This window comes from Phyllostomus hastatus, unplaced genomic scaffold, assembly GCF_019186645.2.
Source record: "Phyllostomus hastatus isolate PE091 unplaced genomic scaffold, TTU_PhHast_1.1 phas_contig_198, whole genome shotgun sequence".
In the NCBI taxonomy this organism is placed as follows: Eukaryota; Metazoa; Chordata; class Mammalia; order Chiroptera; family Phyllostomidae; genus Phyllostomus; species Phyllostomus hastatus.
The window spans coordinates 2,709,722-2,732,042 of record NW_025333715.1 but is presented as its reverse complement, the minus strand read 5'-3'; the positions used below and the strand labels follow the sequence as shown (position 1 = coordinate 2,732,042).

The following is a 22,321-nucleotide window of genomic DNA, read 5'->3' as shown; positions in this document are numbered from 1 at the left end:
CAGCCGCCGGTCGGCATGTGCTGAGGACCTCCTGTGTGCCCTGTGCTTCGTCCAGAGAGGCACGGTTCCTTCTCACGGGGTCCCAGAAACCACGGGGACAGCCACGCAGCAGAGGGCACACAAACAGTGCATCCCCGGGCCCGCGTCCTCTCTGCCCGGGGGAGCAGACAGCAGGCTGCCCGAACGAGTTCTGGGGATGCAGTGACAGTGAGGTTCCCGGAGGCCCAGCACAGCTCCGCGCTGCCCTTGTCACCTGGGTGCACCGCTGCCAGGGGCGGAGACAGCTCCAGGGGCATCAAGGGTCCTGGGGGGGGCGGGCACCCGTGGGATCCCAGCCCCTCCTCGTCCACACACAGCCGGGTGGGCCCACGGGGTCTGTAGTGATGTCCCTTCTCGTTTCCGAGGGACGTGCGTCTTCTCTCTCCCCTCCGTCCGCCTGGCTAGAGGCTCCGTGATCCTACTGCTCTCTTCCAAGGACCAGCTTTTGGTCTTGCCGGGTTTTCTCTCTCTCTCACCTCCTGTTTTCCGTCTCATTCATCTCTGCTCTGATGGGTGTTCTCCCTCTGCTTACGCCAGACTCGATTCGCCCTTCTTTGCGTGGTTCCGTAAGCTGGCAGCTTAGAGTGTCCATTGTTGAGCTTTTCCTTTTTTTTTTTCCTACACAATTCTGGATATAGTAATTCAGTCAACCTGAGTAACCACGTTATTTTAGTGATTTTTAAAAAATATTTATTTTCTTTATTGTTGTTCAGGTACAGTGTTCTGCCTTTTCGCCCCACCCCTCCCCACAAGCTTTTCTCTTGACTTAAGTTTTTTATTTTTAAAGATTTTATTTACTTATTTTTAGAGAGGGAAGGGAGGGAGAGAGAGAGAGAAACATCAGTGTGCGGTTGCTGGGGGTCATGGCCTGCAACCCAGGCATGTGCCCTGACTGGGAATCGAACCTGCGACACTTTGGTTCGCAGCCCGAGCTCAATCCACTGAGCTACGCCAGCCAGGGTGAGCTTTTCCTTTTCTGACGTGTCCGTTCGATGCCGTAAATGCCCCTCGGAGGGCCGTTTCCAGTGTCGTCCGTGAATTTGACCGTTAGGTGTTCACTCTCATGGAGTGCCAGGTCTTTTACATGAGTCTTCCTGAGATCTCTCCTTCCACTCCTGTGTCGTTTACACGTGAGTTGTTTGGTCTCTTCCTATTTGAGAGTTTGCCAGTCTCCCGTTACCGACTCCTGGTTTCCCTTCGGTGCGGCCTGAGAGCAGACACCCGAGGGTGTGCTCCGCGGCCCGGAGTGCGGTCTGTTCGGCCGAGGTGCCGCGTGAGCGCGAGGAGGGTGGGTGTGCTTCCCCTCGTGGCGGGGGGGGGGGGGCTAGACGGCCACAGACGGCTGGCCGCTGGTGCTGTTCCGTTCAGCCTGGCCCCTGCGACCGCCCACCACCGGCGCTGCAGTTGCGAGGGGGTACGTTGGAGTCTCGGCTGTGGGACCGGATCTGTGTCTCTCCCTGCACTTCTAGATTCCTCCCATAGGTGGCGCTCTGTCGTTAGGTGCATGCGTGCAAAGGACCCCTATCGCATCTTGGAGAATGGACCCCTTCGTCCTTCTGCCATGACCTTCTTTGCCCCTGGGGCTTCCTTGGTCTGCAGTCTGCCCTGTCTGAAATGAACACAGCCACTCGCACCCTGTTCCGGGGTCAGCGAGAGCCCGGCGTGGCTTTCTCCTCACTTTCCTTTCCATCTACAGTGTCTTCACAGTCTAACGGGTTTCTCGACGCAGCGTGGAGTGGGGTTCTCTCTTTGTCTCGCGCTGTTGTTCAATGTCATTATCCTAATTCTGCCTTGTCCTCTACCGACTGGCAGCTACTTTAGGAGTGGTGTCTTTCATTCATTCATTCATTCATTCATTCATTCATCCATCAGTCTTCAGCAAGCACTCGCCAAAATGCTGTTGAGTCCCGGACCCCGGGCCTGGCCCCGTGGGCAGCCCTGCCTGCCTGCCTGCCTGCCTGCCTGCCTGCCTGCCGCGCCCCACAGGCGAGGGGGGGCTGGCAGGGGCCCTGGGTGGGTGAGCTTGCCCCTGCAGGGGGCTTCCAGAGCCTCTAGGAAACCGACGCCCAGGACCCTCTCCCGAGGGGCTGATTGAAGACAGCCCGACCTCACTCGGCTACAGTGTCCTTCCCCACAGGGCCACATGGGCCCCCTGACCCACAGCTGCTGCGGGCCGTGGGCAGTGGGCAGCCACAGGGGGTGTCAAAGCAGGAGAGAGGCTACGAGGCCCCAGCTCGAGAGACAGCTGGGGGCAGGGCTTGGCAGGCGCTGTCCTCAGGGCCCGGGCCCCGTGGAAGTGGGAGCTGGACGGGGCGGGCATGGTGGCTTCGAGCTAAGCCCTCTGGGCGAGGGAATCGGGGACCGTGCCACGCAGTGACCCTCCCGCCGCTCCCTCTCCGTCCCGCAGGGCGTGCACGAGTCCCGGGGTGTGACCAAGGACTACCTGCGCCTGGAGACGCTGATCCAGAAGGTGGTGTCGCCCTACCTGGGCACCTACGGCCTCTACTCCGGCGAGGGCTCCTTCTCGCACTCCTGCATCCTAGGTAGGGCGGCCCAGGCCTTGGGTGGGAGTGGTAGCCACTGGGCCCACGCACCCGGCCCACTGCTGGGCTGCAGGAGACCCCGGAGCCGACACCGTCGCTGATGATGGCAGGGCCCCCACGACACTCAGAATGAAAGACCCAGCCCTGACCTCACACTGACGGGCCCCTCGTTGTCCGTCCCCACCCTGGCACTTACCGCTACCGACTCGCGGACCACCCATGTGCGTTTGTCGTCTGGTCCCTCCCCACCCCCAGCTCTCCCCCAGCACACACACACACGCTTTGTGACTCCAGCTCCGAGGACAGACAGGGCTGAGTCTCTGAGTCTGCCCAGGGAGGTGCTGGTGCAGAGCATGTGCTGGTATTTGCTGGTTTGGGGGGGGATGGGTACAGGCTCTAGCAGCTGCCAATCCAGAGCTGGCTTAGCCGCCCCCCAGCGGACGTGTCTGCCCCCTCACCGCCTCTCCTGTCTCAGAGGCAGGGTCCGAGGAGACAGCTTGGGGGGCGGGGGGGGCGGGGAATCTGCACCCTCTTCCCCCCAGACCAAGCCGCCCCTGCGGCTGCTTCGGTGGGGCTGGCCCGGGGTCTGCCCCAGTCCGGCCTTTCCTGCGGCCGCCCTTGGAGCAGAGCCGGGGGCCCAGTCTGTGCTCCCAGCGGGAGCCGCCGGGCACCCGGTGGAGGAAAGGGCCTGGAACCCCCAGGTGCCCGGGGTTGCCGCGTCCCCTGGCCTCCGGCGCCTGACGCCTGTCCGTCTGCCTGTCTGTCTCCGCAGAGAAGCACTTCCTGCGCCGCTCCCGCTCGGGGGACATCCTGGCCAAGAACCCGGTGGTGCGCTCCAAGAGCTACAACACGCCGCTGCTGAACCCCGTGGCGGAGCACGAGGCGGAGGGCGCGGCGGCCGGAGGCGCCAGCATCCGCAGGCACTCGGTCTCCGAGATGACGTCCTGCCCGGACGCGCCCGGCCAGGGCCCCGCCGGGGACTTCGAGCCCTCCGCGGGCCTGCAGCCGGGGCCCTGCCCCAGCAGACTGTACTCGGACCGCACGCAGTCGCCCGGGGCCGGCCCGGCCTGCGGCTCCCCGCCCTCCTCCAGCCCCGAGAACCTGGTGGACCGGGTCCTGGAGTCCGTGGACTCGGACTCCGAGGGCATCTTCATTGACTTTGGCCGGCGCAGCGGGCCCGGCGCCTCCGAGCTGGAGGGGGACAGGGGGCGCCAGAGCGTCGTGTGAGGTCCTGGAGTTTTTACCGAGCCCGAGTGCGAGCCTGTGTGTGCGTGCGCGTGCGCGTGTGTGCGTGCGCGTGCGTTTTTTACTCCGTCCCGGCCAGCCCCGTCCACTGCGGCTGTCCCCCAGCCCTGGGTTGGAGAAACCATTCTCACCAGCCCGAGCCCCACTCCGGGGCGTCGACCCCGGCGTCTTCACCTGCCGCCCGCGGGGCTCCCAGCACGCAGGTTGGCCTCACGTGCTCGGAAGGGCCGCCGCCACTCGCCCCGCCCACCAGGCCGCCCAGCCACACCCCCGGAGACTGTGAACCTGGCATCCGGCCAGGCCCCCAGAATGACCCTCGGACACAGCCGTCCCTCCCCGCTCGCCACAGCACGACCTGTGGGTGACTCTGTCCCGGACCCTGGGAGCCGCCTGCCCTCACTGGGCCAGGGTGGCCGCGGGCAGGAAGAGGGGGGAATAAACCTCGTCAGCCCTGCTCCCGAGTGTGTCCTGCCCCGCCTCCCCTTGCTGGGGCCTCCCCGCCCTGCTCTTGGAGGGGCTGGTCCCTGTTGCCCACTTTCTCTGTCCCACCCTGTCCGAGGGGCCCAGAGACCTGGAGGGAGGGGCCAGGGGACCCGACAGCCTCTCAGGAGCTGCGGGGACCATAGGGTAGAGGCCGGGTGCAGACCATTGGCCCACACAAAGGGGACGGGCCCTGCCTTTGTCCCCAACGGCAAAGCTCAAGAGCTTGGAAGGGGGACAGAGCTACCTGGTCCCCTGCCATAATCCTGCTGGAGAGACCCGCCTGGCGAGGGACCAGCGACACCTGCTCTTACCACCCGGCAGGCAGCACCCTCCCCGGCTCGGGGACCCAGGCCCAACGGGGAGGCTCCCTGGCCTGTCCCCCTGTGGCACCCGTGCATTTGCCGAGGTCTGGGCTCCTCAGTCTTGTCCCTCAGACATACCCCTGCCTGTGCCTCTTACACCGGAAGGTCACCTCCCGTCTGCTGGCCCAGAGAGTCCTCCTCTGAGTGCCAGCTGACCCCGCAGGTCACCGATGGCCACCTTTTCTCACATCCTCACTGTGGAGAGGGTGCCTCCCATCAGGACACATCTCGTCTGTTGGGCCTGCCCTATGACCTGGTTGAAACTTACTTAGGGACCCATCTCCAAACACAACCACACTGGGCGGGGGTGGTGGGGGCTTCGGGGGACACAGCTCCCTCCCGTGGCCCTCTGGTGGGTGGTGGACCCATTCCTTGGGCAACTGGCCCCCAGGCCCGCCCCGGAAGCCAGAGGAGGCCACAAGCCAGCAGGAGCCCAGCCAGGTCCCTGGGGCCTCGCCCCGCTGTGGAGGGGCGGCATTGAAGTTGCCCTGGACTGCACCACCTCAGAGTTAACATTTGTTTGGGGGTGTATGTGGGTACCCCAAGATGCCCTCGGGCCCAGGGGTGTTCTTTGCTCCCACTGATACAAGTCTCTGGGAAGGGAGGTGCTGCTGGGCGGCGGTGGCCCAGGAATCGCTGGTGGGAGCACAGGTGCGCTGGGGGGTCCCTGCCAGGCGGGGGGCTGCCCGCCGCAGAGGGAGCCCAGAGGAGGAGGAGGAGGAGGGGGAGACTGGTATAGGGGAGAAAGGCTGGGCACTGGGTGAGCCAAGGGTGCACCCTGTCAGGTTTTGACTCGCTGCTTGTTTCCCATTTGACCGTGACAGTGGTACTTGACCTATAATTAAAAAGAGCTGGCCCTGGGCAGTGTGGCTCTGCAAACCAAAAGGTCACTGGTTCGATTCCCAGCCAGAGTACGTGCCTGGGTGGCGGGCCAGGTCCCCAGTTAGGGGTGCGTGAGAGGCAGCTGACTGGTGTTTCTCTCCCTCCCTTCCTCTCTCTAAAAATAAATAAAATTGAAAAGAAAAGAACCGAATGTACCCCAAAGGAACCGGCGGCGGCAGAGGCTCAAACAGATGCTTGTCCGCCGTGTGCATCTCTATTTCCGGGCCAGAGGTGGCGGCAGCCCAGCTGTCCGTCAGCAGGTGAACGAACGGGCCAGCAGAGTGTGGTCTGTCCACGCGACGGAGCACGACTCAGCGCTGAAAAGGACGGAAGTTCTGACGCGCGCGACTATGTGGGTGAATCCTGAGGATGTTACGCCCAGTGAAATACGCCGGTCACGAAGGAGGCAAATGCCATGGGGTCCCACTGACATGAGGCCCTGGAGGAGTCAAGTTCACCGGTCTGCGCCCTGTCCCTCAGGGGGTGTGGCCTGCCCCCTGCATGGGGGCCGTGGCCCTGAGCTCCAGGAGCGTCCAGCAGTGCCCTGGTGGGCGGCAGCCTTGGGGATTCTGGGAGGTGTGGGGAGGCTGTGGGCGCAGGACATCAGCCAGGGCGGCAGAGCAACGAGATTCTAGGTGAGCCCCTAAAGTCACGGTGCTCTGCTCTTCCTGGTCCCCTCGGGGTTCGTGGGGCCCTGTGGCCAGCTCTGGCCAGTGAGTTCTGAGCAGAAAGGACCGCGGGTCCTTTGGAGCTGGAGCGTTCGTGCCACGCAGAGGCCCTCCAGAACTCTTCCCTCTGTGGAGCCACATTCCAGACGGGACTGCTCTGGCCAGAGGGGAGTGGGGGGCTGCAGACAGGTCTGAGTGAGGAGACTGCACTCAGTGTAAGGCCCTGCGACTGGCGGGTGTTTGTTATTGCAGCACAACCTGGCTTGACCTGACTAATACATGTTTACATGTTTGGTGTGGCTAGCCCGCCCCGCCAGGGCAGTGCCAGGACCCTGGGTTCTCCTCCCGAATCGGTCACTCACCTGTGGTGTGGCAGTGGGCAATGGCCCCATCCTCAGTACCTCTAGCTGTAGGAAGGATCTTTCCGGATATAAAATTCTGTAACTAGTGATATTTCTCTGCTTGTCCGCTGCACTATGCGGACCGCACGGGGCCAGCCGGGGCCAGCCGTGAGATCAAGAACTCCCAGACAGCGGGCATCTGATGAAGGAGCTCAGCACAGGTGACGGCGTGTTGGGCAAACAAGTCCCTGATGGGTTTTGACCTGGAGGTGACCATGGCGTAGTAATGAACTGAAGGTTTCGCTGGCGAGAACCCTTGTGCTCGCCGGGATGTGTTTGCAGAGAGCTCAGACTACTTAACCAGGCTGTGAAACGCTGTGAAACTGTCAAGTATCGGCGGCATCGTCGCCAGAGGAATTTCTCATGCTGACATTTCTCTCCACGCTGTGGGGATTTGTGCCGGCCTGTGTGTGGAAGGGGGGAGGGGCCGGGTAATATTAAAAAAAGGAGGCCACAGCGTCAGGCAGGGCTCTTATTTGCAAGCCACGGAAGCAGGTCCCAGCCGGTTACTCAGCGAAGGAGCTTATTAAAGGATGGTGGGGACTCCTAGGGCCGTCAGGACGCGAGAGAGCATCCCTGGAGGCGTCACTTCTGGGGACAATGCCTCAGCCCACCCCACAGGACAGGCCTGTGGGGAAATGGGGATTCTCCCACTGCCCAGGGATGCTCCCACTGCACTGAGATGCTCCCACCCCACAGGGATGCTCCCACCGCACAGGGATGCTCCCACCCCAGAGATCCGCCCACCCCACAGGATGCTCCCGCTGCCTGGAGATGCTCCCACCCCACAGGGATGCTCCCTCCGCAGATGCGCCAGTTGCACTGGACCAGACCTGCTGCTGCCACCAGCACTGATGTCAATCACAGCCCCTGTGCCCAACCTTCCAGCCACTGCAGCGTCCACATGGCACCCCCGCCCCCGGGGCCCTCGCCAAACATCACGCAGCTGCCATCTCCAGTGTAACAAATTCCAGGGCTGCGCCCCCCACCCCCTCCCCGCCGCTGGGGGAGTGTCACAATGGTGGAGCCTAAGTCCCGTCTATGCCCCGGTTGTAAAGCAGGCTGAGTCGACCTGTTGTCTGACTACTTTGGGCAGAGAGACTAGTGAGGATGTTTGAAAGGTGCAGGGAGCTTGGGCCCCAGCCGGGTAGCTCAGTTGGTTGGAGCATCATCCCCGTGCACCAAGGCTGTGGGTTGGATCCCCGGTCAGGGCATATGCAAGAATCAGCCAATGAATGCATCAGTAAGTGGAACAACAAATCAGTCTCACTCTGTCTCTCCCATCCTCTAACAATCAATAAGTTAAAAAAATGTAAAGGTGCAAGGGGCCAGAGTCCAGGACCAGAGTCCCACCCTGGTGTCAAATAGGGCACCAAGGGTGTGGCCTGCCCAGCTGCAAATCAAAGAGCTTCCAGAAAGAACTAGGTCCAAACTCTCCCAAAAGCACCGCAGAGGAGGCACGGGCTGGGCTCGGTTGGCTGTTGGCGCAAACCACCAAATGCACTCACTCTTGACACGGGCCAGGGTTCCTCGTGGGGTCCCGGGCCCCAGCCCCTGAGGGAGGGTCAGAACGTGATCTCCTGGACATCTTCGGCTCACGCTGCGGTCACACCCACACTTAGCTGGGAAGTTTCGGTTTCGTGGTTTTAGTCGCGTTCAAAGCAGACGAAGTCTGGGCTCAAGCCACTGGCCGGGGGAGTTAATTTGGGAGAAAAAGAGCGAGAAGCCCCAGACCCGGGGTGGAGCGGGTTCTGCATCCCCTCCCTCCCTGCAGCTGTCCCCCCTCCCCCGGCCCCCTGGCACCTGTTAATGTGGAGGCTGCTGCTGGGGGAGGGGGGGTACCACTGCTCTCCCGCTTTGTAAACACTGGCGAGAGGAAATTTAATAACGCTGGGAGGAACGCCACTCAGATGCCATTGCCTCGCCTTGCACCTTTCTTCTCTCCCTCCCACGGCAAAGCGCCCGGAATGCAAGGAGTCATTGTCGCAGCGACAAAGGGAAGTGGCCGACTGGTGGGCTGCTGATCGCCCGTGTTTGGGGGGACCCAGAAGAGCGAGCCCGGAAGGGAGCCTGCCTGGGGGTCACCGTGCCTTTCCGTGCCCTTCTCCTTTTCCGGGGACCGGCGGCGCACCTGCATTCTTGTGGCCACCGTCTTCTGTGTTATCGCTTTACTGTGCGGGGTTTACATCGCCGGGCGGTGGTGTGGAATGTGTATGCGCTCCGCACAAAACACAGGCTCGAGGAGAGCAGCTCCCCCTCCCCCCACCGCCCCCGACGTGTCTTTATACCAAGAAATTACTCGCCAGCCAGGCACCCGCAGGGGGTGTTTTCTCTCCCTTTGGGTCCAAAGTGCTTTTTACAACAGAAAAGCTGCCCATTGTCCCTCTTTCCTGAGAGGCTGGCCTTGCACTGATGATCAAATAGAGATGTTTACATTCCACAAGCGGGAGAGAGAACCTGGCACAAAGCTCTGGACGCAACCCACCGAGTGCACTGATGGGAAGAAGAGAAACAGGCCCCGTTCCCGCTCCATTCGCAGCCTCAGGCTCATACGCAAGGGTATGTTCAAGGTCAGCACCACAGTGCCCTTGGCTTTCTCACCAACCCAAGTCCCCTGGGAGCGAGGAAGCGCTAAATAACACCACACAAGCGCGCTGTGGGAGTCGGACGGCCTTTGTGGGGAAAAGGCAGTTGCGTGGGTGATGGCAGAAAGAAGCTGAGGTCATTCATTCCTTCAGATGGATGGGGACAGCGCCTCCTGTGCGCCGGGCGCAGCACCAAGCCCTGGGGACACCGCGGTGAGCAAACAGCCTCCCGGCTCCGGCCTTCCGTGGCACAGTGGCACTGGGCGAGGGTCCCCGTTAACACTAACCCGTGTTCGCTGGCTTCATGGTTCTCGGGGGCAAAACTGGGGTGAAGCTGGCTGTCCTAACTTCGGGGAAGAGAAGGTTTGGGTCTGTCCGACTTCCCCTGGTCCCCGGACCGGCCATGTGTGTGTCCCAGGACTAGCCAGGAGAGGTCTTCCCGGGGTTTTTTCTGCAAGTGCTGTCAGGAGAGAAACGCTTTGCACTTTGTTTAAAAGGAATGAGGATACTTCATCATGTGACACGCTGTAAGAAACAGAAAGTTGGAACTAGATTAAACAAGAGGGGAATTTATTGGTGCACTTAATGAGAAAGGCCACAGACAGGGCAATCCTCAGTCAGGGTGGGTTTGATCCAGGGGCTCTGCACTGTCACCAGAGACCTAGTTCTGTGCCACTTCTGCTGCAGCCTAAGACTAGATCTCTTTGTGGTCACAGGGTGTCCGCCGGGTGTCCCTGGCGTGCCAGGCTCCTTGTCCAGGTGCGGGAAGAGGAATAGAGAGAGCAGAGCCTTTTCCTTCCCCAATTTCCAGGCGAAGTCCAGCAGTCCGTCACACCGCCTGGACTGGCCTGAACTGCTCGCTGTGGCTTGATGAGCACCCACGCGATTGGCTTAGGCCCGGTTACCTCTGGGACCTGAACCAATCACTGTGGTGAAGGGATGGCATTATACTAAGGAAACTCAAAAAGCTGGACGTCACCTTCCATGCAAGGCAGCCTGGGATTGCGGAGCTGCGGGGGGAGCCCCCCAACCCCACCCCGAAGGGGCAGGAGGAGGAAGAGGGAGAGGGACACTTGAGCAGGGGCAAGGCAGGCACTCACAAAAGGACCCCCAGGTCTCCAGCAGGACCCCTGCTGGGGTGACACAGACCCAACGGGGCGAGGTCAGAATCAGGGAGGCCCGTCAGGGGACCTCGTGGGGAGCCCTGGGAGAGGTGCTGGTGGCCTGAGCCCTCTGGGCCAGTGCTGGTGGGGAGAAATGGTGGCCCTGGGACACGTCGTGCAGGAAGAGCCCCCGGGGCTTGCTGGGGGACCACATGTGGGACGTGAGGGGACTGGAGAGCAGAGGAGGAGCCCGAGGGGCTGGGTGGGGCTGGGTGGGGCTGGTGGGCGGAGAATGGGCGGGGGAGCCCCTGAGAGGAGGCTGGTGCGGAGGGGCCGTGGCGCTGGAGCTGCCCACCAAGGTCTCAGGTGGAGAGGCTGGGGGCCGGTCAGAGGTGGGCATCTGGGGTCAGGGGGTGTAACTGGGGGTCAGGGCACAGGCACTCTGAAAGCAAGGGGCAGGGAGTGTGGCCCAGGAGGTGCAGACCCCGCCCCGGGGCAATGACCTTCGGAAATTGGGGAGATGGGGGAGGGGGCAGCGAGGAGGCGCCTGAGAGGTGGGCCAGAGAGGTGCCTGATACAGACCCATTCTTTGAACCCCACCTCCCTGAGCTGCGCCCTGGGGTGGAGTGCGGTGATGCTGGAGGGCGGGTCGTCCTCCTGCCTGGGGGGCTGGGCCAGCAAACACACCTCCAGGGGAATCCAGGCCTGGCCTTCCTGATTACAGGACCCCCGCCTCAGGGTGGGGACCGTGGCTGCGCCCGCAGAAATGCAGCCCTGAATGACCCTCAGGAGGCCCAAGGTTTGCTCCCCTCTCCTCCTCCAGAAAGTCCTCCCTGCTTCTCAGCCTAGGTCAGAGCTGCCCCTGGGATCACCCAACCCCTGCCGCTGTGAGGTTGGGGGCGCACCGTGGGACCCGTGGGACTCTGAATGCGCTTTGGGAGCCAGTTGTGGAATGTCCGTGTCCTCTCGGCTCCTCGCAGATCTCACCCCTTCCCACCTCGCTTTGTGCGTCCCTAAAAAGGGGAAATGGATCAGCAAGGAAAAGGCCCGCCTCGGGCGCGGGTGCTACGCCCAAGGCGGGATCCACTCAGGCGTTGCCCCGGGGCGCCTCCAGGGCTACGGCAGCGAGGGGCCTCTGCCATCGCCAGCCCCCCGCCCCGTCCACAAGGCGGCGCCACCGGCCTGGCCTCGCCCTGCCCCCCGCAGAGTTGGAGCCGGTCCTGGGGCGTCCAGGGCTCTAGGAAAGCACCGGGCGCGGGCCCTGGGGGGCGGGGAGAGGGGCGGGGCCTGCGCGGGAGCCACGTCCGGGGCGGGGACAGGTGAGTCGCAGGTCGAGCTGCTCCCAGGTAAGGTGCCCGCGGGGACGCTGCCCGGGCTCGGCGGGCGGGAGCCGGCGACGGGACAGGCTCGCGGCGCGGGTGGGCTCTCCGAGGCGGCGCGGGACACGGTGCGAAGACTGGCGCCCACGCAGATCGAGGGCCCGGCCCCGCCTGTTTCCCCCCCCCCGCGCCCCTCTCCCACTCCTGCGCCCCTCGTACTCCCTCCCTCCTCCCCCCCCGTTCACTCGTGTCCGGTCTGCTCCGGCTGCGCTGACTTAGCCCAAACTTCCGCCGGCAGTTCCCCGCCACCTCCCCCAACTCGGGGTCTCCGGGCCCGGCCCGCGCACGGTGCAGACCGTCAGCTCCCTCTCCCCGAACCCGGGACGCGGGAGGCATCGTGCGTTTCCCAGACGAGAACGTGGAGGCAGAGCAGGTGCTGCGCGGACTCAGACTCAGGGGCTCTGCCCGGGGTGCTGGCCCGTTCAGCACGGGCCTGGGACCCCAAGAGTTAATAGGCCAAAAATCAGTCAAGCGGGTCGTCGCCCTCCAAAGGCGCCGGTTAGAGGACAGGCGCCGGCTGCTTTCGCTTTCCTCGAACCCTGGCACGGGGCCACCCCTCAGGGTGCAGCCGCGGTGGCCGCGCGGGCCGGGGGTTCCCCACTGCGCGGCGGGAGTGCGAGGCGGGAGGAGGATCACCGCCCCCTAAAAGACGGCCAGCCCGCGGGGAGGAAGGCCTGGGAGCCTTGGTCGGGCGGGGCCGGGGGCGGGGCCGGGGCGGGGCTGCGAGGGTTCCAGGGAGGGCTGGCAAGTGCGGTGTTGGCTTGTGTCCAGGCCAGAGCTCAAAATTTAAGCCTCCACAGTAACCATCCTTTGGTGGTCTCCGGTGGCAATTTTGTTTCAAAAAAGATTTATTTATTTTTAGAAAGAGGGGGAAGGAGCGAGAAAGACAGGGACTGGGGACCTGGCCCAGCCCACAACCCAGGCATGTGCCCTGACCAGGAATCGAACCGGCGACCTTTCTGTTTGCAGGTCCGCATGCAACCCACAGAGCCACACCTGACAAGGCTCTGGTGGCAGTTTTAGAATCTCGTTTGTGAGTTCCTCCCTTAATGCAGTGACAGACCGTTCATTAAACCAACACCAGGCCTGGGAGTGAAAGGGGACGAGGGACACAGGGCAGTAGCCGGGGCCCATCAAGTCCCCGCCCACAGGGGACCCAGAGTCTGCTCTCTGTTAACAGAGGGAAGCCAGGGGCTGTGACTGGTCAGGAGGGCTTCCTGGAGGAGGCGACCATTGAGCTGGAAGATGTGATTGGATCATGGATAAGTGATAGGCAGGGAAGGGTGTCGTGCTTCAAGGCCCCACAGAGACCAGAGACGGGGTGGGGAGGCACGACGACTGCATGTGACCGGAGGTGACTCACATGTAAGGTAGGGGGCGGAAATGCCCACGGAGTCATTCCAATGCAACCTCACTGATATTTATTTTTAAGATTTTAGAGAAAAGGGAAGGAAGGGAGAAAGAGAGGGAGAGGAACATCAATGCGCGAGAGAAACACTGATCGGTTGCCTCTCGCACGCCCCCAGCTGGGGGCCTGGTCTGCCCACCCAGGCCTGTGCCCTGACGGGAATTGAACTGGTGACCCTTCAGTCTGCAGGCCGGTGCTCAGCCCACTGAGCCACACCAGCCAGGGCTCGTGGAGTGCTTTAAGGCCTGGACACTTACCGGACTAAGCATCCCGTGGGCATATGACATCCCTCAACAGGCTGGCTCCAGGCCGAGTCGGTCCTGGGCTCGCCGGCCAGGGCGCCTTCAGTTAAAGAGGGGACAGCAAGAGCTCAGGCCACCCGGGAGGTGCCCGATGTGGGCACCTTTCATGACATTTAGTAACCCGCCCCGTCCCCTGAGGGTGCCCTCTTCCACCGACGGGGAAACCGAGGCACCGAGGCAGCAGGAGGGTAGGGAGGAGACGCAGGGGGAGTCGGAGCCAGCTTTTGAGCAGGTTTCTTTCCCTCCTGGGGACTCAGCCTCCTGCCCCACAGTGACCCTGGGGGCCGTCCCTTCCCGGGATGGCCACGGTCTCTCCCCGCCGGTAATGCCTCACCCCTCGCTCACTCCCGTCAGCCTCGTGAGGCAGGGACTGAGCCACTGTCCCCTCTTACGGGCGAGGACACCTGGGCAGGGAGGTTTCAGTGACTCCCCGAGGGCACGCGGCCAGGGAGCGGGGAGCCAGGCAGGTGTGCCTCGGCCGCGGTGTCCACACCTGCCCACTGCCTCTGCCGCCTCCCGGGGCACTGCCCCGGGGCACTGCGGCCGGTCTCCAGGGAGACGCCCGGGGTCTGCCAGCGACCGCCCCTGCAGGCTGTGTGCAATGAGCACCGGGGCTGAAAGCAATTTTTTCAGATAAATTGCTGAACTTTCTTCTCAACCCCTTGATTACAACCGATGCCCCAGGGTGATTGATGGACCGCTTGCGCCCGCCCATGTACCTGGAGCTTCCCGGGCCTCCTGGGGCACATTTGGGAGGATCCCCTGGGCCAGGTGCTGCGGGGGTGGGGACAGCCGCCACGATGCCATTTGGGTGAGAGGGTCACCGCAGGGGAGCGTGCCGTCCTGAGTCCTGCCCCAGCGACCTTTACCGGCGGGCTCCCGGGACTTCTGGCAGCCGGATCCGGCCGAGGCCCGGGTTTCCGGGTGCCTGGGAGGCAGCAGCCCCGGCTGGGGCCTCCCCCCGCGTCACTTCTCCGGCCCCGTTTTCTCACCTCTCACTCGGGTGCCCTCAGGAGCGGGTTGCCCTGAGGCTCAGAGGGAAAGGTGTCTGTGGCCCACATGTCACCAGCGGACTCTGGGAGCAGGGCTGCTGACCTCTGTGCGCCTCGATTTCCCCACCTGTGAAACAGGGGCAGTGGTGGCAGCCACGCACAGGGTTGCTGGGAGAATCCAGGGGCTAATGCGTGCCAAGTGCCCTACACGGGGCGTGTTGTGTGTGTCTGCCCTTGTGAGAGCACCAGCCCCTCCCCCCGGGGGTACGGTTCCTGGTTCCCGGTTCCCGGGAGTCGGTGCAGAATGAGCTGGCAGGGACCTGTCCTGCCCAGGCCGGGGGCCCGGCGGTTCCTGCTTCAGTGACCCGGGAAACGCAGGGCGGCCAGACACTCATTTTCCGTGGGAGCTGGTGGCCGTCCACGAGAAGGAACTGGTTTGGCCAGTCAGGAGTCCAGAAACTTCTGGGGAGGCATCCTCCTCCCCACCTGGTCGTAAAATCAACACCAGCAACAGGGACAGGGACAGGGACGGTGGCCAGCAGGGGCTGGCGGCCAGCACGCCCGAGGGACGGAGGGCTCTCTGGACGAGGGCACAGGTGGGATCAGAACCAGTCCCTGGTCCGGGAGGTACAGAGTGGCCCGACCTTCCCCTGGGACCTGGGCGCCTCTCTCTCTGGCCACGTCCAGGGAAAGTGCTTGCCCTGGCTGACCCGTAACCGGGTCTCCCTGAAGAGAGGCCCCTGAGGGTGGGGGGCAGCTGTGTTAGAGTCTTGTGGACCCCACGTCAGTCTCCCAGGAGGCCGGGGAGGGGCCAGATTTGAATTCAGACCGAATGACTGGGTTGGCTTGAGCCCGAGATAAAAACAGGAACTGCTCACAGGTCACTGACTCCCGATGGCTGCTCCGCCCGGGCAGAGGGGCGGCGTGTGCAAAGGCCCTGCGTGGCTGGAGCAGAGGCTGGGCCAGTGGAGGTAGCGTGAGATGATTCCAGGGGGCGGCGGAGCCAGGCGACAGGGTCTTTCAGGGGTTGTGGGGGTCGGAATTTTATTCCCAGAACGGCGGACAGCTGTTGGCACCCAGAGGGGCTGAGGGCGGTGTGGGGTGGGCAGTTGGGGGATTTGAGTCCGGAGTTGGGGGAGAGGTCTCTTCCGAGATCTGAGTTTGGGGCGGAGAGCAAGAGATTGCTATCCTTTAGGGAGGCGAGGAGAGGGCTTGGGGTACCCCAGCCCCCACAGGTCTGGGTATGGATGACGGAGACCACGGAGAGGCCCCCTCCATGCCCTCCTCAGGCACAAAGCAGCCTGGGGTGGCAGGGGACAGATGCGAGGCGGGCTGTGGCCGTGACACCTGGCCCGGAGGCCTGGGGTGCTGGGCGCGGTCTGGTGCCTGCTCTCTCGTCCCACAGACCCCACCCCACCCCGGCCGCCAGGCTCCCCCTCACGACCCCGACCGGCCAGGTGACTGCTGAGATGGGTCGTGGGAGTCAGAAACGGCCCCGGCTGTCAGCACGCGGGGCCAGGTCAGGAAGGACACGCAGACCCGGGGAGCAGGCTGAGGGCGGCCAGAGCCCAGGGGAAGCCCTTCTCCCGGCCCGGGTGGTGAGGCCCCCGGGGGAACACAGGACACTTGTTTTATGAACCCTCACCCGAGGACATGCTCATTGATTTTAGAGAGAGGGGAAGGGAGGGAGAGAAATATCAATGTGACAGACATCGATTGATTGTCTCTCGTACACATCCCAACCAGGATCGAACCCTCAACCTTTCAGATGACACTCCAACCACACTGGTCAGGGAAACAGGACACTTTTGACTGTAAATGAAGAGAAAACCCAACTCTGGCCCAAAAGTCAAGGGGGATATATTGGCCTATGCAGCTGACATGGTCTGGGGACAGGGTGGAGATCAGGTATGGCTTGATCAGGGCTTAGCAATTCCCTGCCTTTTTTGGACTTTCCAGGGTCTTCCAGGGGGCGGTGAGTTGTGTGCAGCCGTTCCAGGCCTCATCGTCACATGCAGCAGTGTGGAGAGAGACCACTCCAGTGGTGCTCTCCTGACACGGCTCTTCCTTCCCAGAAGCACCTGGAGACTCTTCCTGGTCCCTCACTGGCCTCAGTGAACTCCTCCCTCTGGCCAGGGAAATTGCTGTGTGGTGACTGGCTCAACGTGGGTTCTCCATAAACCTTTGAAGAGGGAGATAGGTAATTGGGTGGGCTCTGGGAGCTGGGCTCTGGGAGGTGGGGTGGGTCAGCACCTGGCAGCTGGAAGGCTGTGCAGGTGAGAGGTGCGCACCTGAGTGAGCACCTGGGCCCCCCAGACAGAGCCAGGCGCCCAGGTGGGCCCTGCGTCTTAATGTCAGTGTAACCGCAGGACGGGGTGGGCAGCCCCAGCAGCTCTTTACAGACCCCCCTGCCCTTTCTGAGGGTCAAGGGTCCCTGGGACTTGGGGCAGGCCTCTGCCAAGGTCATGTAGCACATCCCACCTTGTGGGGACCTTGCTGCTGCCACCTCGGGTGTCAGCCAAGTGTCTTGCCCGAATTCCTGTGGCTTCTGGTCCTGCTGCTTGGCACCTGCCCTCTCGCCGGTGTCGGGAGTCCAGAGGTGTTTGCGAGTGGTGTTGGGCGGGGGTCTGTGCCAGGGAGTTTGTGGCAGCTGACACACAGGGGTGAAAATACTATTTATGGAGGGTCACTAGGAGACCCTGGAACCCCAACTCAGTGGTGGCCCCCTTCTCAGCCAAGTGCAAGAGTTCCTGCCCCTCCCACCCCGATGTGCACCCCCTGCCCCACATGTGACCCTGTTTCAGCCCCTTCTCTCTGGCTCTCGGTGTCCCCCCCACCCCAGGAATACAGGGATAGGCCTGGATGGTGGGGGCCCCTCTCCCCGCCCCGTGCCCACACAGGAGCCGGCCGGGTAGGCGCCACCGAGAGCTGTTCCTCTGCCCCGTGCGTCCGCCTCCCCCTGGGCACTCGTGAAATCTGGAGCCAGTCTGTACGCAGGCGTTGATCTGTAACCACGGCACTTGGGTAACTGCCCCGAGGGTCTGTGTGTGTCACGTGCAAGTATATTTTTCCAGCAACAAACCGTTTTGCTGTGAGTTATAAATAGAGCCATTGGGGGATTTGGAACCTCTGTTGCATGACAGCCACGGGGCCCCGTCCCAGGGAAGGCTCCCCCCGGCGCCCACCGGGGCCCACAGGGCGCCGAGGTGTGGATCAGGTGGAGGGTGAGGCAGAGCGGGAGAGAACTGCCTTTGCCTCCGCAGAGTCGCAGTAAAAGCTCATTGTCAGGAGAGAATAAAACACGACCCTCATCATAAGATGTAAAAATGGACGCGTGTTAAAGATGTTATTTAACTCAGGAGAGACCCTGGCAGATGTTATCACTGGTTCAGAAGGGCTACCGCAGGACCTTGGCATTTACAGGGAAGGAGCTTACAGGGCAGGAACTCGCAGGGCAGGAACTCGCAGGGCAGGAAGGTGACAGAGAAGTGCAAGTGGGGGCACCCTTGGGGCATTGTTGGGGGGCTGGGCGGGCGCAGGAAGGGAGAGAAGCATCTGAAGACTGGAATGACTGTTGTCAGCTGCTGTCTGCAGCCTGCGGGGTGGGCTCCCAGAAGGCCCCCAGACATGGGGGTTGGGGTGGGGGGCTCCGCAAGACCCCCCAGGACAGTCTCTGATCTACACAACGCATGGTTCCCCTCAGGCACAGGTCTGTCCCGCAGTGACCAGAGGCCCCTGGGGGCAGCGGTAGTGAATGGCAGGGGATCGGTGGGCGGCCTGAGATCTCAGAAGCAGTTCAGACGACGGCCTGGCAGGAAGTAGGGGAGTCTTCCAGGAAGTGAAGGGTCCCCTTGGGAAGAGAGGGTCTGGGACAGATGACACCCTGGACAGCGGCTAGGGGAGCACCCTCGGGAAAGAACCAGCTGTGGGTGGCGGTGGGGTGGTGAGTGAGCCCATGGCCGTTTTTTCTTTGCATTTACAAAGAGTCATTCTGGTTCCGGGCTGGGGGCAGGAGACCCGGTTTCCAGAGGCAGCCCCCCACCGGGACTTGCTGTGTGGCTTCGGGCGAGCCCCTTACCCTCTCTGGGCCTCCGTTTTCCCGCCGGCCAGGGACAGCGGGCGGCACGGGGCGTTCCCTGGGGTCCTTCCTGGCTCCACTGTTCGTGATTCCAACTGCTCGCAGGAGGGAGGGATCTGAGCGTTGAAGAGGGCCGTGGCCCGGAGAAACAGAACTTCCGGGGGTGTTTCCCTGCCGTTGTCCCTCGGCGACCATGGGGACCCGTTCCCGGGCCCCCGCAGACCCCAGACCACACGGATGCCCCCGTCCCTCGGATGAAATGGCGCAAATGCGCACCCTGCCGCGTAGTTAAATCCTCTCTGGGTCACTCGCGATGCCCGATACAACGTAAATGCTGTGTGAGCAGTTGCCGCAGTGTGTGTGTGGTTCAGGGAACAGTGACGAGGAAAAACGTCTTGTTCAGTGCAGGCGCAGCCCCCACCTAACCCCATGGGACGTGCCGGCAACAACGTAACACTGAGGAAATGCTGCGGGTCTGGGGTGGGTGCGGAACGTGCGGGGGCAGGAGGCTGACCCTGGTAAACGGGTGTAGGGTTCGCTCACACCACTACGGGGCAGCAGGCCTGTGGTGTACAGGGCAGACGGCCGGCTGGAACCCGGGCAGGGGCTCAGCGTTGTAGTCTGGGGGCAGGTCCCTTCCCCCAAACCCTTGGATTCCTTCCCCCCGTAAAAGCTTTTGCTCCTCAGGCCTCTCTGCCCGATGAGAGGAGGCCCACGCCTGTTCCGGGGGGTGGGTCTGCTTTACTGAGAGTCCGCCGGCTGCAGGTGTCTGGCACACCCATAACTACCTTCGCACAACACCTGGACTGTGTTTGACCGCCAGCCACGCGGACACACAAACACTCATCACAAGGCGGGTGGGACCAGCCACCCCCAGGTGGGGAAACACACAGCTCCCAGGGGCGCCTTCCAGCCACCCGGCACCGCTGGGGGCTCCTGGGGCTGGAGGAGACGGATCCACGGGGCAGGCCTGTGGGAACCAGCCCCTGGCCTCCCCAGGACCCCCCAAGGCCCTGGGCAGCAGCGCCAGCCCCTCCCACTGACCACACGCAGCAGGGGGTGGGGCGAGGCTGGGGGACCCCAGTCCAACGGGCACCCAAGCCAGTGGGTGGGCCCTGTTTTACTCGACTACGAGGCTTTGGGGGAACGGAGGCTCTCAGGGCTCCCCCACCCCACAGATTCCCTCCCCCAACGAGCTGCTGTTGCCGAAACAAAGCAGGGATTGTGGGTGACGCGGGCCCGAGGGTGCAAACTGGAGAACAAAGTCATGGCGTCTGCGCCTCCGCCGATGGGCAGCAGGTACGTGCTCTGCGCCCGTCAAGGGAACGGGGACCGAACAGCGACCGAACAGCCCTGCGTGGTCAGAGCAGGGTCTGGAGGAGAAGCTTCTGGTTTCAGAGGCTCGGAGCTCTGAGCGAGCGGTGCCCCCCGGGACCTCGGGGGCCGCGGCTGTGTCCCCAGGGGCAGGGGCTGTCTCACTTGTCGCCCTGGTGGTCAGGGCCTCCTGCGAGGCTCTCAAGCAAAAATGCTCTAGCTGTGTCCCCTGAGGCCCGTCCCTCGGGGGGGTGTGGCCCCCCAGGGGGTACCCCTGCACTTTCCATCAGGGCCACCTGGCGCCCCCGGAGGATTGCATCCCCGCTGTGTGCCTGGCCCCGGACAGGGCTAGCCTTCCAGGCCGGCCCACGGAAGGGCCCCCGTGGCCCTCGAAGGCCTGGGGGGCGGGCAGGAGTGGGGTGGGAGTGGGGGCAGGTGGCCTCCTTCCCTTAGACTTCGGGGACCCCCTCCTGCCTGTTGGGGGGTGTAAGTGGAATGACGGTGGCGGTGAGTCCCCCGCAGGACCGCCCTCCCCGCCTCAGGGCAGCCCCGCCCTGGCCGCCCCGCAGTGGGCAGCCTGGCTGGCCGGATGGCCGCCGACACACGACCGAGTTCTCAGGTGCCCAGGCCTCCCAGCCAGCGCCCAGCACTCCTTGCAGACCGGCTGCCTTGGCTGCGTCCGGGGCTGCGGGGGCAGGTGATTGAGTTTCTCGTCTCACTTTCCCGGCCGGTCGGGGGTGGCTCCCGGCCAGGCGTGAGTGCTGGTCTCAGGCCCAGGGGTCACCCCCAGTGCCCTCCCAGCTCCCCAGTGAGCTGCCCCCCAACTTGGGGAAGCTGGACGTGGGAGGTGCCGGTGGGGTCCGGGTGGGGAGCCCGGGGGGGCAGAGCCGGGCTCCCCTGCCTGTCGCTCGGTGCCCGCATCCTGCCAGGGAGCAAACCCGATCCCCTGTGGGTCCCGGCCCCGGCCAGCTGGCTCGTCCCGCCCACCTGCCTCCCTTCCTCCTTGCCCTCCGGGGTCAGGTGACTTCGCAAGAACTCGGACGCAGACCCTGGGGCAGGGTGCTGTGGTGTGAAACGTGGGTCGTGGGGGGCTGATGTGGAGGTGTCGCCCAGAGCTGCAGGCGGGGAGGAGCCAGGGCACGTGTGTACACGTGCGTGTCAGCGTATGAACTCGCGTGTGAGGGTGGCATGTAGAAGGGTGTGCACCTGACTCCTGAGACCTTGGCCTGTCTCTGCCCTGGGGCCTTTCTCTCCAGGCCTGTACCCCTCCCCCACCACCTCCCTGCCCTGGGCTCCCCCCTCCTGCCCTGCCCAGGTCCTTCTCAGCACGGCCCTGGCAGCCTTCCGGGACTTGGTGGCCAGTCAGTGAGAGGGAAGGGCCGGGCTCTGCCCCGTCCAGGCCCAGAGAGGGCGAGACTCCAGGCAAGGCCACACAGCTGTGTGTGACTGACGGCGGAGTCCCGCTGAGGGCTGAGCGGTGAGGGCGGGGCCGGCAGCGGGTGGGGGAGGCCAGTGGGAAGCCGCAGGTGTCGCTGTGGCCGTGGCTCCGAGCCGGGGGGGGGGGGGGGTGCTGTCAAACCCGGGTCTGCCTGTGCCAAGGTCAGACACTGGACACTGGGAGGAGCCGGGAGAAACGGGAGATGGGGCGGGGGCGGGGGCGGGGGCGGGCCTTGTGTGACCTTCTGCCCACTTCCGCGCCTCCCCGACCACCGCTGGGGGGCTGCTTCTGTAGTGCCGCTGGGAATGTTCTAGTCCTGGGCTTTCCGTGCAGTCTGCAGGGTGTCTGTCCGAGAGTGGAGTTGTGAGGATTTTTTTCATTTAGTATTTTTTGTAAAGGTTTTATTTATTTATGTTTAGAAAGAGGGGAGGGGAAGGGAAGGAGAAAGAGAGAAGAACATCAATGTGTGGGCGCCTCTCCTGCACCCCCTACTGGGGACCTGGCCCACAACCCCGGGCATGTGCCCTGACTGGGAATCGAACCTGTGACCCTTTAGTTCGCAGACCGAGCTTAATCCACTGAGCCACACCAGCCAGGGCAGAAACAGGTATTTTAAAAAGTCTATGCAAGTATGGAAGCGGCGTCCCCAGCACAGGGTAACATTAATTATGACGATTATTGAGCAGCCACGAGCGGTTCTGAAATGATCTCTGCCGGCCTCAGTGACCCGCTCTGTAAAGTGGGTATAGGAGTGGGTGTGCATGGCCCTGCGGGAGGTGGGGAGGCCGGCGTGCTGGTGTCCCGGAGGTCCGTGGGCCTTGCACACGCTGTCCCCACCCCCACTGCCTTCTGCCCTGCTCTCCGGAGACGCAGGGCCGCCTGGTGACAGAAAGCCCCGCCCCGGGGCCTTGTGTGAAATGCCCCTGAGATTCCTGTGCTTCTCCCCACTCAGGGCCTCGGAAGGACCCCATGCCCGGACCCCTAAGAGGCGGCCTCTCGACGGTGTGCCCCGGCCACCCTGCCGCCCAGCAGAGCATGTCCCGGCTGGACCCGGAGGAGCTGGCCGAAATAGGTACAAGTGTGCTCCCCCTCCCCGGTG

At 63.5% G+C, this 22,321-nt stretch overlaps 2 protein-coding genes across 11 annotated transcripts in view; both read left to right on the top strand.

Annotated features, from left to right (window-relative positions):
- The window catches only part of PRR5 (proline rich 5), a 49,406-nt gene extending 43,756 nt beyond the window's left edge, over positions 1-5,650 (top strand). For all 4 annotated transcript variants that reach the window (XM_045834910.1, XM_045834912.1, XM_045834909.1 and 1 more), the window contains 2 exons: positions 2,447-2,582; positions 3,355-5,650. In XM_045834910.1, the coding sequence (XP_045690866.1) occupies positions 2,447-2,582; positions 3,355-3,809 (591 nt within the window). In that variant the 3' untranslated portion in view covers positions 3,810-5,650. The remainder of the gene's footprint in view (positions 1-2,446; positions 2,583-3,354) is intronic.
- A 3,446-nt stretch (positions 5,651-9,096) lies between these two features.
- The window catches only part of ARHGAP8 (Rho GTPase activating protein 8), a 31,810-nt gene continuing 18,585 nt past the window's right edge, over positions 9,097-22,321 (top strand). The window contains exons 1-3 of one of the 7 annotated variants that reach the window (XM_045834904.1): positions 11,621-11,657; positions 16,468-16,592; positions 22,175-22,294. In XM_045834904.1, the coding sequence (XP_045690860.1) occupies positions 22,192-22,294 (103 nt within the window). In that variant the 5' untranslated portion in view covers positions 11,621-11,657; positions 16,468-16,592; positions 22,175-22,191. Of the gene's footprint in view, positions 9,183-9,301; positions 9,422-11,611; positions 11,658-16,278; positions 16,301-16,351; positions 16,593-22,174; positions 22,295-22,321 lie in introns of those variants that run through there. The other 6 variants (XM_045834906.1, XM_045834905.1, XM_045834907.1 and 3 more) reach the window with 6 other exon arrangements.